The sequence below is a fragment of the Lepidochelys kempii genome, chromosome 6, assembly GCF_965140285.1.
Source record: "Lepidochelys kempii isolate rLepKem1 chromosome 6, rLepKem1.hap1, whole genome shotgun sequence".
NCBI classification, from domain to species: domain Eukaryota; kingdom Metazoa; phylum Chordata; order Testudines; family Cheloniidae; genus Lepidochelys; species Lepidochelys kempii.
The window spans coordinates 87,594,710-87,607,916 of record NC_136385.1 but is presented as its reverse complement, the minus strand read 5'-3'; the positions used below and the strand labels follow the sequence as shown (position 1 = coordinate 87,607,916).

The following is a 13,207-nucleotide window of genomic DNA, read 5'->3' as shown; positions in this document are numbered from 1 at the left end:
GTTGTATTTTTTAGAAATTGGGTTAAAATATTATTGTATTAGATTTCTTTTGGAGTTTTTACATTCATTTTAAAATATATTGACAGGTCTAAATTCTACTTAACCATGTGGGATATTTGTTAAATTTGATATGCTTGGTAATTCAAGATATATAATGGGGATATCTGATTTTTTTAAAATGCTCACTAATTCCACAGTTTATGGCCATTCTTGACTAGAAATAGGGGTGGCTGAAGAGGGGCGCAAAATATTTTTAGGTTTTCAGTGTTCTGGGCCCCCAATTCCATTATTTTAATAACCTTATGGCAAATGTCTTCTTAAATCTAACCATGATCTCCAAGACCAGTCATATGTTAGTACAGCTGATGAATATAGGCTTTATAAGGAGGCAGTACGTACAATTTCACCTTTTAGGGGAAGATTAAACTTACAGAAAGTGTGAAGCTAAGACAAAATCACCAACTGTTGTAAATACATTTGTCCCTGACCGTCTGTTGTTTAGTTTTGATATGCCAATGTTTTGACCATATTTGAAAAACAGGCAAATTAAACACTGTTGAATGTTTTCAACACTGTGCTTCAACACACTGGTTAACTTTACTGAAGATGCAAACCTTAGAAAGAGCTGTTACCTTCATTTTGGTCACTACAGTTGTTTCTTAGAAGATGATAGTATCTGAGCACTTCCCAGGTGTTTAAAAATTGAAGTAATATCTCTCTCTCTCTCTCTCTCTCTGCCTATAGGAGAAATAGCTTGTTTATCTTAATAGGAGCTGGACTTGCAGAATAGGTGGACACGCTAAAATGATTTTGTTTTAAGTGAGCTTTACCGTGTGTTTGAGACAAACAGAATAGAATGGCTATTTTGCCTTCATGCTTGTCCTGCCTGTATCTTTGAATACAGTAACCTGTAATATATCTTTGAATACAGTAACCTGGGAGGTTGTAACAGTAACCTGAGGTGAGCTAATACCAGTCCCCAAAGTAAGACAGCTTTCTCTGATGCAGAGCAGGCCAGGATACTTGTCAATGTTAAAATCATGGCTGTGGAAGGGCTTATTGACAAAGTGAGGCTCAGATCCTTAGCTTGTTACTGAAGAGTTTTTTTCCCTTTCCTGTTTTTCACTCCAATGCCGCGGACCAGCGTAGATAATTATGCTGATTCCTATAAACAAAGTGTTCCTCTAGCACAGTTCATTTGGTCACAATATTGTGTCATGAGATCAGTCTGGATCCTATAACCATTTAGCCCATCCCTGAACAGGGCAGGAGCCTTTTGATCCCATAGAGAATAGTTTAGTGACTGAACATTTCAAAACAATATTCACACAGTTCTTCCGGCCTCCTGAGCAGTAGGTATGTATCCCAATTTACAGGTAGAGGAACTGGGGCACATCGAAGTTGTGACTTGTCCACCTGACAGAAGGCCGTGAGATTTAGTAGTTTAGTTTTGGGACCGGGGATTGTGATGGAGGGGACTGAGTTTTAATCTGTTCTTCCATTAATTCAGTGTAACTTAATCTCTCTCTCTTCCCTTCTATTTTCCACTTATAAATGGGAATAAAGATGCTCACCTCTCTGTGGGAGGGGATTGAAAATTACAATGGATTGTGATGTTTGAAATTCAGTAGCAAAGGTACTGTAGAACTGTAAAGGTTCATTATTAAGGCTGCATGGCTGGCAGGGCTGGGGAGAGAACTCAGGAATTCCCCTGCCTATCCCTGCTTTAGGTCAAGGTACTTGCAAGGATCATAATTATGGCTGTGCATAACTGGAATTTCCATCCTACAGAAAATTTTTAATCTTTGATTTTTTCATTCGAAATCTGAGCAAAAGACCAGAAATGCAAAATCTTTCCTAGAAAAGAGAATTTTGGGGAAAAAATTCTGTTTAAGAACTGTAAACAAAATATTATGCAATACTGGAGTAATACTTCCATCAAAATTATGTTATTTTTGAAGTATTTCTTTATCCAATATAATTGGTGGTTTTTCTTTTGAAAGTTGGTGAATGTTAGAATTCTCTTGACACTATAGGTAAAACACCATGCGCTGATTTACCCTTTGACTTTCACAATACAGCTCAAATGTTACACTGATATTTTTCCCTATTTCATCTTTTCAGCTCATTCCTTTTTTATGCTAGGTGTAATTCTGAGCATATTATAAATGTGAAACAGTGATGGTGAACAGAAACCAAATATCAAACTTCCATTTTTCTTTTTCCTTCTAGGTTTTTTTAGGGAAGTATTTAACTGTTTTCACAAACTTTTTAAAAGAGCTTAAGATAGATGATTGGCATGTATTGCATTTGTAGTAAATATGGCTGCTGGATCTAGGTTATTTTATAGAACTCTTTTTTTCTTTCTTTTTCCTTGTAACCTTTAGTTGGTAAGTAGAACTCCTGATTTCAGAGCTATTGCTTCATTATGCATACTAACCTGTCATTCTCTTTAACCTGTAGCATGAACAGCAGTTACATAATGAAATTCTATCTATTCTGTCATCTGTGCTCATCTGTTAATGCCCTTCAATCTTTGCGGTTTGTGTCTAGTGTCTCACACCTGTTACTTTTATCTTTTCTCCCCCTCCCCCCCACTTGTGTCCACTCCTTCCTCATCACTTCTTCATTCTCAACAAAGAAAGAAATGCTGTGATATTTCTTCTCCTTCTAAAACCTCCACTAGAAAGCACTGGCCACATCAAGGTAAAGGGCAAAGGCTTGAAACGGAAAGTCTTCCATGCTAGCTGTGAATGGCATGCTGTGCAAAACATCCGTGGTTGTTTTCTGTTCTCTAATTCCCATGATTTGAAGTACTTTAATTCCTTATAAAATTAGAGCAAGATAGAATTTCAGAAAATGAAAAGGTGGGGGGGGGGTGTTTCCCCACTTGCATTTTTTATAAGGCATAGTGAGTTAGGCACTATAGTACCATTCCAGATTCTTTGGCAGTGCAGTACCTAGTTCATGAATAGAATTACTGTCACCAGCTGGGGAACAAATAACACAGTGCCTTTTCCTCCCCCTGTCACTTGGGTGAGTCATGTCAGTTTGAACAACATGGGAAGTACTGTGGTCAAATAGAACATCTGAGTTGTTTAATCAGTTTGGTTTATGGCAATATGTTTTAGGTGCATACTTCTGACTTGAGTATGTGATTTCACTGGCCACTTTAGGGCATCATCAGAATAAATTATATTCAGAGATGTATATGTGTAATGAAGTGATACGCTCCGTGCATTGAGCTTACACTGAGGAGTGGTAGCCTCAGTTTTGATTGTTACATCTATGTTGTACAGAAGAGGCCAGGGTACAGGAAAAATATAGGTTGAAATTCTGGTCCCATTGAAGCCTATTGAAGTTTTACCTTTGATTTAAGAGGGATCAGGTTTTCACCCATAGTTTCTACAGGTCAAAGTGATCAGAAAGGATTCAGGTAATGAGCTAAATCAATCGGCCTGGCTGTGCTACAAGTTAATTATAATTAGTTAAGTTTATCTGTTAGAGTTGAGTGAATAATAGTTTGTGGTTTGATGGCAATTCTGAAAATTCAGGAAAAAATGGTTTTGAGTTGAAATGAAAATAGAATTCCTTGATTCTTGGGGGGGCATTGGTTTTTTTTGTTTTGTAATCAGAAAAATTGGGGGGGAAATGAATTGGATCAAAAACTAAATGTTTAATTTCAACCTCAATTTTTTTTATTTCAGGCATTTTCACAGGAGCAAAGGCTTAGATTCATAAAATGTGCAGGGGGAAGGAAAGGCCCTCTTTTATACTACTTAGTTCAGTGGTTAGGGTTACTCATATGGGATGTGGGAGACCCAGGTTCAATTCTCCCCTCTGCCTGGCATAGAAAAGGCATTTGAATTTCATCATCTCCACAGTGCAGGAGAGTGTCCTAGTCTCTGAGCTATGGGATATTCTGCTGTGGATCTTTCTCAATCTGTTCTGTTGAAGCTGTTCCATTTATTATAAATAGTTACGGGAGTGGGGACTTAAACTTCGGTCATCTCCCACATCCTAGTGAGTCCCCTAACTACCAGGCTATAGAGCAGAGGTCCCCAAACTGTGGGGCATGCCCCTTGCGGGAGGGGAGGAATGTTCAGGGGTATGGCTAGGGTTCAGGCCAGCATCCACGGAGGATGGGGAGGAAATGCCACCCCGCCACAGCCCCAGCCAAGGCTCCGCTCCCACCCCTGCCCCCAGCATCAGCCCCCTTATCCCTATCCACACCTCCCACCAGAGCCACGACCTTGCTCCCGGCCCCAGCTCGGGGAGGGAGAGGGGCACAGACAAGGGTAAGGGGGGGCATGAGGTAAAAAGTTTGGGAACCTCTGCCATAGAGTCTGTTGACCTGTTCATTGTCATTCATAGGAGCAATCCATAGTCATTGGGCCAGGGAAAGAGCATGAGAGTGACCTGATAAGCCAAGTGATTAGACCTAGAATGTAGGAGACGCAAGTTCAAGTTCCTGCTTCAATGACTACTTCAATTTTTTTTGTGTTTTGTTTTGTTTTTTAAGTAGAACAGCTTTAACAGGACAGATTGAGAAAGACCCACACCAGAATATCCCATAGGCTGGTGACTAGGACAGTCACCTGCAGTGTGGGAGGTGCAAGTTCAAATCCCTTTGCTTCATCAGGGGAATTGAACCTGGGTTTCCCACATGCCAGGAGAGTATTCTAAGCACTGGCTAAAGCAGCAGTTCTCAACCCGCAGGCTGCATGTGGACCAGCTGTGTGCTAAAAGAAATTCAAAATGTGCTGCTCTGGTCTGGCACGGGGTGGGGCTGGCTGAGGGGAAGACCGCATAAGGAGCATTGCTGTCGGGGGAGAGTGGGTCTTTGGGCAGGTTTGGGGGGGCTCTGGGCAGTGAGGGGGTTGAGCACTGGAACTAGTGGTTTGCAGGAGTGCTGCAGCACCCCCAGGTTTTAGGTGGGGCTCCACTTCTGGCCCAATGCCTCGGGTCTGGCTGCTGGCGCTCCGTTCCTGGTCTGGCGCCAGGGGTCCTAGCTGCCAGGCACAGTGGAACTCAGGTCCCGGCTGCCTAGACCCCCCCATGGCGGGGTCCGGGTCTGGCTGCCCGGCCCCACGCGGTAGGATATGGCTGGCAGGGTCCAGCCTCACGCTGTAGGGTCTCCAATGCGGCTGCCCAGCACCATGCAGCGGGTCTGGGTCCCAGCTGTCTGGTTCCACACCCAGGGCTTCGCTCCTGACCCCGCTCTGTGGAGAGGTCTCTGGACAGGGGGGCACTGGGCATAGGGACTGTGGGGGGGAAGGTTAGGAGGAGTGTGCTGTGGTTCTCAACCTGCAGCCCACAATGATAAACAGGTTGAGAACCACTGGACTAAAGGTTATAAGGGACACCGTCTTCCCCACCCCTGTACATGTTTTGTTAATCTGTTACTTTGTTTACATGAAAATGCCTGAAATCAAAACAAAATATTTCAAGATGAAATGCTTAGTTCTGACATTATCTAAACATTTCAAGTTCTTCAGTTTGGTCAAAACTATTTAGCAAATTCAACACATTACTGATAGTTTCAGGTCAGCTGAAACTGCATTTTTTGGCTAATAAACTATTCAAGGAAAAAAATTCACCCAACCCTGTTTATTGTAGATGCTCAAGAGGGACTGATGAACACAGTTCTAAATCTCTGCACGCAGAAATAATTAGAGAGAACGCAAATTTGATATCACGTTTGTTACTTTTCCTTTGGCATCTTTTTGTGGAAAAGGATGTTGAGAACAGAAGAATTGGGTGGTGTGGTTTTCATAATCAGCTCTCAAAAAAAGGCTCTGGGCCCACTGAGGGTGCTCAGGTAATGAGTTGCCTTCTGTAATCTTAAATTCATCTTGTTCCTTTAATAAAGAGAATAAAACATGTACCACATCCAATTAGTAAGATCTGTTCAAGCTTCTGCCTTGTGCATCTGGAGGAATCTCTCTTCTGGTGCTTTTTACTAAAGATTAGGTCCTATCAAAAAGGGCTCCTTACTGATCCCCTTCCCCCAGTTCTGCCTTTTCAGTTGCTTTCCTAGAATTCACTGCATGCTCACCAAGCTGTTAAGCCTTCACATTCTGACTGCCAAGTGAACTCGCTTTCTCTCTGGTTATAGTAGGAATAATAACTCTCCATCCTTGAAGAAAGCTGTGGTGCTTGCCCTCATGGTGAGGGGAATGGGGGTATTGCCCATTTCAACCCTGTCTCATTGCAGAGATTGAGGTTTACAGTACCTTGTAGACTAGTCAGAGTTTTTGGCATAGTTTTTTCTCTCGAGGTTAATGTGTTCTGTTGCTACTTTCATGTGCAGTGAAGTCTCCCACAGTTGGTAAAGGGTTAGTATATGCTGCGCACTGATGGCGGAGCTCCAGTTCCCATCTGTTCCGTGTCTGTAGATTTCCTTTCTGTGAGTGAGGAAGACTGTACTAACAAGCTTGGTGTCCTCTGCAGGCTTCTGCCCAGAGACCCAGCCAGGCGAAATTCCAGCAGCAGCAGTGCAGGTGGACGGGACCGATTTAGCCTCTCCAATGTCTCCTCGGACTAGCAAGAGCCGAATGTCCATGAAACTTCGCCGCTCCTCTGGCTCAGCCAACAAATCCTAAACATTGAGAAACTTGCAGCTTTCTAATAAACAGTGATCAGCAACCCCCTAACGCACTGACTCTCTGCTTTCAGTTAAAGGAAAATGTCCCTGATATGTGTGTCTCCCATAGCTAGCACAGGCTTTTCCTGTACATTTATTTTAGACAGCGACACTGGAATTTTATTTGTAATTTAATATTTTAGCTTTTGTTATTTTTTTAATAAAACTCCAGGCTGCCATATTATTTTCAGTGTAGTTTCTTCTCTGCACTTTTTACCTTCCAGGATGATGATGTCTAACATAGCCACTTTTAACCCTGTTGTTAATCTCAAGGCACACACAGAATTGGAGACTGCAGTCTTATTACATTATATTTATTGTGCCCCCATTGAAATTTTCTTTGTAACAGAAATAAATATGTACAATTTGAAAATGAATGTACAATTTTAAATTGAAAATGCATTTGTAACGTCCTTATCAAATGTCACAGGTAGTGTTAATGCACAGGATGTGTACAGATTATTTATGTTATAAGAATAAAATACTTAAAATAAATGGTCTTTTAGCATTTCAGAGTTCAAATAAGAGAATTTGCTAGCAGCACCAACTCCTTCACAATGTAATGTATCATTTCATAACTGTGCAGGTGATGCCATAACCTATGCCCAAATACAAGAAAAATCACTGTGCTGAAATTCTATTTATGCTTGGCTTCCAAATATTTTTATAACGTTTGCTTTTCTGAGTGGTATCAATAGTCAATTCTTTTCTGAAGCTGTGGCCTTTATCATCAGGCTGCAGAGTTTAGATCTATATTACGCTTTCTTACATAAAAGCACTTTTCTGATGTAAATTCATTGCTACAGTGATGTGTACTTTTGAAGAAAAGGGAACATTCTCCAGGAGTCTGACCTGAAATGCTGGGGGGGTTTTCTAACCATATACGTGCAGATTAGTACACATACCACCCACCCAGAGGTATTTTCCTACAGGTGATGAAATGCTCACATTTGTTTTGAGTTGGGCATATTCTGTTATAACGAAATGTAGCATGGCATTGGTACTAACTGCATGTGTAAATATACCATAAGGCAACAATAGAAATATAAATTATGTATTGTCATTCATGTAGTATCTACAAATTTGTAATGGTTAAAGAGAAGACATGCTATTTAATAATACAATAAAATTATTCTTACCACCTTCTTTATATTATCCATTCCTCTGCAAAGATTGGACTCTTGTTATTCAAATCAATGAGTGGCTTAGTCTGTTATCAGATATATTAGAGGGTTTGGGAAGGGTTGGTGTAATATGTGATTTTGTTTTCATCCTTATTAAATTTGGTGTAAATTCTTACATCTCTAGCCTTAGCCCCTCATAGTGCTTCCAGCACAGATCCTCTGAAAACATGAGAACATCTTGCTGTGTAAGCTATGTGCTCTTACCTAGTTGCAGGAACAGCATTTGATGGTCATTATATGGTTTTAGTCTGTTCTTAGTTCATTCTGTTTGATTGTAGGAGCAAAGATTAAGGCTGGCGGTGCGATAGTCTCATTCATTGAGTTTCTCCAAGGGAGAATTTACTTTAAGGAAATTAATTAGATTTGTGTAAAACCTCCCTTTAGACTTTTGGTACTTTTTAAAAGCCTTCCTGGAATACCAAATTACAAGCCATTTTGGTTTCTCAACAGATCACTGCAAAGATGCACTTCTGAAATAATAGCACTCTTCAGATAAGTTCTGACAAAACGGTGTTATTGAGCTGAAACTTTTGCTTCAGCAGGAGTTTTGTGTGAAGGTTTTCCCCCGTTTATAGATTGACTCTTCTGAGTTCTTGAGCCAAACAAGAGAAACACCCTTCTCATTCATAATTGTACTCAGGAAACTAATATTGTCTCTTTAATCTTGTGTTATATAAGTCTCACTACTCTGTCTTCATACTTTTATTTGTGTATAGATGCTAAACTGTGAAGAAATAATTACTGTAGAGGATGCCAATCCAGCTATTTTAAATTGATTCTTCTGCTCATTTGAGAGGGTACAGGTGTTGATTATTTTAATCCATTAGTCTATACAAAATCACCTGCTAACCCATTCCTATCAGCTAGCTTCAGGAAAAGGATTAGTTTTAAATCCTTTATTAAAATATCATTTTTGCCTAAGTTTTACCATCCTATTTTGAAATAAGTTTTTGTATGTAGAGATTCAGGAGGAAACATCACTATCTTTGCATTCTGAATATGATATTCTAAAACTTTTAGACAGAGCCCTACAATGTGGGGAAATATATAGTCAATGCACTTATTAATGTAGAGAGAGACAAGGTGGGTGAGAGAATCTTATTTTTCAACAGGCCTCTTCACCTTGAATGGTCCCTTAGAATGTGTGTTAACTACTTAAATACAAGTTGAAACAGATTGTTTAGCTTAACTGTGACATGGAGTACCTTTCCCAGACCTGAAGAAGAGCTCTTTGGGGCTCAAAAGCTTGTCTCTCACCAACAGAAGTCGCTCTAATAAAAGATACTACTTCATCCACCTTGTCTCTCTAATACCCTGGGTCCCAATGGCCATAATACTGGAAACTTAATATTGCGTGTCAGTATAGAAGGGGCGCTTATCACATCTGTTCTTTAGCAACATGGTAGAAGGATTGTGTCTTCTAAACATAGCTAATGTTCACAAAAGCTGGAGTGTGAGTTAATTGAGAAAGAGGGGATTCGGGATCGTAGCCTCTTGGAATCCTGGGCGCTGAAATGGATCGTTTACAGGCATCCTATGTGGTGGTTTTGTACTGGTGCTCTTTGCCTTAGTTCTGGATAAAACACAATGCAAGGAATGTACCCATTTCTGTGTAGTGTCGTGGCTAAACTAGCAACCCACTAAAATCGCAAAAGCTTTCCACTTGTTAGAGGGGAGCGTTTCGCTTACACTACATTTTCTAGAGTATACAACATAGAGTGATCAGAAAATGCGCAAATAGCTAACAAGCAGTTAACACTTCATATTTTAATAGCCAATAATAACCAACAGCAGACAGTACGGTTAATTCTCCATAAGTATTGCTAGTTATATAGGACTTGACACTGACTTAATATGAACATTTAACTTTATGTACTTTTAATACAGGATACAGCGAAGAAAACACTTCATAATAAATTATTAAAATTGAGGAGCCGGGGCTTCTATTAAAACAGTTTAACTAAGCCAGTCTCCCTTTTTGACGAAAAATAATACTCTTTTTAAATAGGATATTTACTTCTATCCTGGGGGAGAGGGGACAGGAGATTTACTTTCACTTTGGCAGTAGCCTCTTCCCCAGCGCTCCCCAAAGCCCACAGCCAGCCCGAGGTTTTTATGTTTGGATAGTTTTCGCCTTTTCAAGCATTGTATAAGAGCTCTTCAAAATACTGTTACTAACCTTCAGTGGTAAGGGGAGGGGGGGGCGTGCCTAGAACCAACGCCCCAACTTTACTGAAAATATGACTCTTGTCACTAATTCTCTCTCACTTCTTGGATTTACAGAACACACATTGCAGTCTAAGTCCATTAAGGCAGCAAGGATAATTCGTAGTCAACTTAGGGTTGACTTATTAAACTTTTGGCATGATGGCAACGGGCCTTTTCCTTCGCTGCCACTTAGCAGCCTCTCCCCTGCCCCTTCCTGATTTTTCCTTCGTAGACATGTATGCACACACTGCGACTTTCCATAGGAATTACAGCTTGGATAGGATTCGTTTAGTTTACTGGTGGTTTTGAAGAATCCTATCAAATCAACTATTTAAACTATAGGAGAGTCATTAACAGTGCAGACTACAACCAAATCCACCCCTTCCCCCGGGAGCACTACACATTTCAAACACCAGTTTAAAGGGACTCCGAAAGGTGACCGCTCAATGCCTATGAACGAGAGTCCCCTGTCGGCGCCCGTGCCTTCCCATGCCCTCTTACTCATTAGCAGCCAGGTCTGACCGCCATCTGGAGCAGAAAGACCTGCCTGTTCTCCGTGGGGTGGCACTTGTTGATGTGCCTGGTGAGCCCCGGCGAGCTGAAGAAGGTAGCAGGGCAGTGCTTGCAGGAGAAGATCTGCTGCTCCCCTTCCGCGGCACTGCTCTCGGGCTGCCCCAGGGGCAGCAGCAGCTCCTCGCGCACGGCGTGCCACAGCCGGTGCTTGTCCCTGGTGTCCGCCGAGGGGAAGTGAGCCCCGCACAGGTGGCAGGGGAAGGTGATCTGGCCCCGCTCCAGGGGGCTGTAGGCCGCCGGCCGGGGCGCCTCGTGGGTGCTGAGGTGCTTGCGCAGGTAAGCCTGGCGGCGGAACCTCTTGTGGCAGTAGGGGCAGACGAAGACCTCGTTGTCGCCGGGGATCGGGCCCGGAGCGGCCGCCTCCCTCAGCCCCTCGCCGCCCGCCCCGCACAGGGCGCTCTGGCCGGCGGGCTTCAGGTCTCGGCAGCAGGAGCTGTCCGCGGCGCTGGGGTGCTGATCCTGCTCGGGCGGCGGCGGCGGCGGCGGCTGGCGCGGCCCCTCCGGGGCTGCGGGGCGCGGCTCGCTGCTGTTCTCCTTCCCCTCAGAGGGGCACGGGGCGCCCGGGGGCTTCTTGGCGCCCGGGCCGTCGGCGCTGGCGGCGGGGCGGGGCTTGTGCCAGCGGCGGTGCGAGGCCAGGTTGGCGGGGCAGCTGAAGATCTTGTGGCACTCGGGGCAGCGGTACTCGACGCGCACGATGCGCGAGCAGCGGTGCTGGGCCAGCGCCAGCGGGTCGGCGTACTGCTCCTTGCACAGCTGGCAGATGAACTCGCCCAGCGGCGTGCGCCCGCCCGCGGGGGGCCCGGCCCTGCCCTCCGGCCCTTCCGCCTTGATCCGCAGCCCCAGCACGGGCGACGTGGTCACCTCGTCGGCGAAGCTGAGCTTCCGCAGGGCCTTGGGCTTCTTGGCCGGCGCCTTGGCCCGGGGCGGCCGCTTCAGCGCCGGGCAGAGCGGCTCCTGGGCCAGCCGGCCGCCCGGGGCGGGGAGGGGCGTGCGGGGCGGCAGCAGGAGCCTCTCGGCGGGCGGCAAGGACTCGGCGGGGGCGGGCGAGCTGAGGCAGCGCTCGAAGAAAGCCTTCCTCAGCCCCGTCGCGCTGCAGGCGCCCCCCGCAGCCCAGGCGGCCGGGCCCCCGGGCGGAGTTGGCCGGCAAGTGGCTATCCCAGGAGCAGGCTCTGGGCTCGGCGGCGGGGCGACCGGCTCCCTTTCCTCCCGGGCGGCTTTGGGGAGCGGGGACAAGGCGGGGCCGGCCTCAGCCGCCGGCGGGGGCGGGGGCTTCTGGGCGGGGGGCACCTGCAGAGGCTGCTGGAGGTCCCTCTCCTGGCGGCGCACCCTGTAGGAGCCGCCCGCCCTCCTGCTCCGCTTTACCAGAAACCCCCGGGGCATCTTCCCGCGTGCGGGGCGGTGGCGCGGGCCAGGGCACCGGGCTGAGCCTGCAGCCCCCCAGGAGCGCTGAGCATCGCGGCGCCGCCTGCCCGAGGTGCATTTATACCTAAAGGCGCCTATTGTTTGCCAAGGCGTCATCCTCCCTTCAGCAGAGGGCGGCCAATGAGGAGTTGAAGCCGCCGCTGGATGAGGGAGGGGAGGAGGATGGGCTGGGAAGGGAAGGAGCTTCAAGTGTGTGAGCGGCGGGGGGCCCTCTGAGTCCTAGCTGGTGGGCCCCTCCGGCTCCTCTGAACATCCTTCCCGCTAGGGACAGAGGGTCTGAGCAGGCACAAGGCGTCCCACGCAGGTCAGGGCCCACGCAGACTCTGCCCTTGGATCTTCATGGTCCCTGCCTGGGGTTTGGAATAACACCAACCAATACACCCATCCAACGGGGAGTACCCCTTTCTGACCACTCTGTAGCTAGACCAATTTAGCTCCCCCCAGCCCAGCGCTGGGTATGGGCTGCCACAGAAACCCCAGGTGTCTGGTCTGACGGCTACCAAATGTCATCTTGACTAGAGACCCACCCTGGGAGTTCCAGGCAGGCTCTCGGCGATGCTTACCCTACAGTTCCCAAGACCATGGGAGTCCAGGGAGTTACCTTAGGGGAGCTTCTCCTGGAATGACCATTCTTTAAAGCTAGGGAGGTTGGTAAAGTGAAAGAAGCAATTTCTCTTCCCTCTAAAATTCTGGAGATTGATCTGAATTAATGTATTGCACGTGTTTATGTCCTGACTGTAGCTGGTTCTTCAGTGTATCTGTCTCGCTATTTCCTCCCTCCTCGGGGCCCCACCATCACTTACTCCCTCTTCTGCAAGGCGTTTGCCTCGTGGACTAAGACGTTTTAGATCTTCTTATAGCAATGGATCAAATTCATATCCCCCGTCATGAAGTGAATCCTGTGAGGTGAATTTAGTCCATCACATCAAGAAAAGGGATAAACTTAACAGGAAGTCGTCCGCTCCCAGCCTTACAAGATCTCCTCCTCCTGTGAAGGTAGGTGAAATATATCAATGTAAGGGTCGTTTTCTCTTTAATTACCAGGTTATCTCCCATCTAAATGACATGTGTCTAGTCTTGATATAGTTTGCTAAGTTAGGTTTTTATTCCTACCCGAAAAAAGGCAACAGAAAGCACATGCACTTACAGCCTCTCCCCATTCCAGGGCTCCTTG

The 13,207-nt window shown here is 45.6% G+C and overlaps 2 protein-coding genes across 16 annotated transcripts in view; one reads left to right on the top strand and one right to left on the bottom strand.

Annotated features, from left to right (window-relative positions):
- Window positions 1-7,801, top strand: part of RALGAPA1 (Ral GTPase activating protein catalytic subunit alpha 1) — a 231,499-nt gene extending 223,698 nt beyond the window's left edge. For 10 of the 15 annotated variants that reach the window (XM_073349047.2, XM_073349040.2, XM_073349044.2 and 7 more), the window contains one exon: window positions 6,454-7,801. In XM_073349047.2, the coding sequence (XP_073205148.1) occupies window positions 6,454-6,605 (152 nt within the window). In that variant the 3' untranslated portion in view covers window positions 6,606-7,801. Of the gene's footprint in view, window positions 1-2,641; window positions 2,707-6,453 lie in introns of those variants that run through there. The other 5 variants (XM_073349041.1, XM_073349052.1, XR_012159487.2 and 2 more) reach the window with 4 other exon arrangements.
- A 1,872-nt stretch (window positions 7,802-9,673) lies between these two features.
- Window positions 9,674-11,991, bottom strand: INSM2 (INSM transcriptional repressor 2). Its single transcript, XM_073350690.2, has one exon. The coding sequence runs from the start codon at window positions 11,989-11,991 to the stop codon at window positions 10,543-10,545; it is 1,449 nt and encodes a 482-aa protein (XP_073206791.1). The 3' UTR covers window positions 9,674-10,542.
- Between the last annotated feature and the right edge of the window lie 1,216 nt (window positions 11,992-13,207).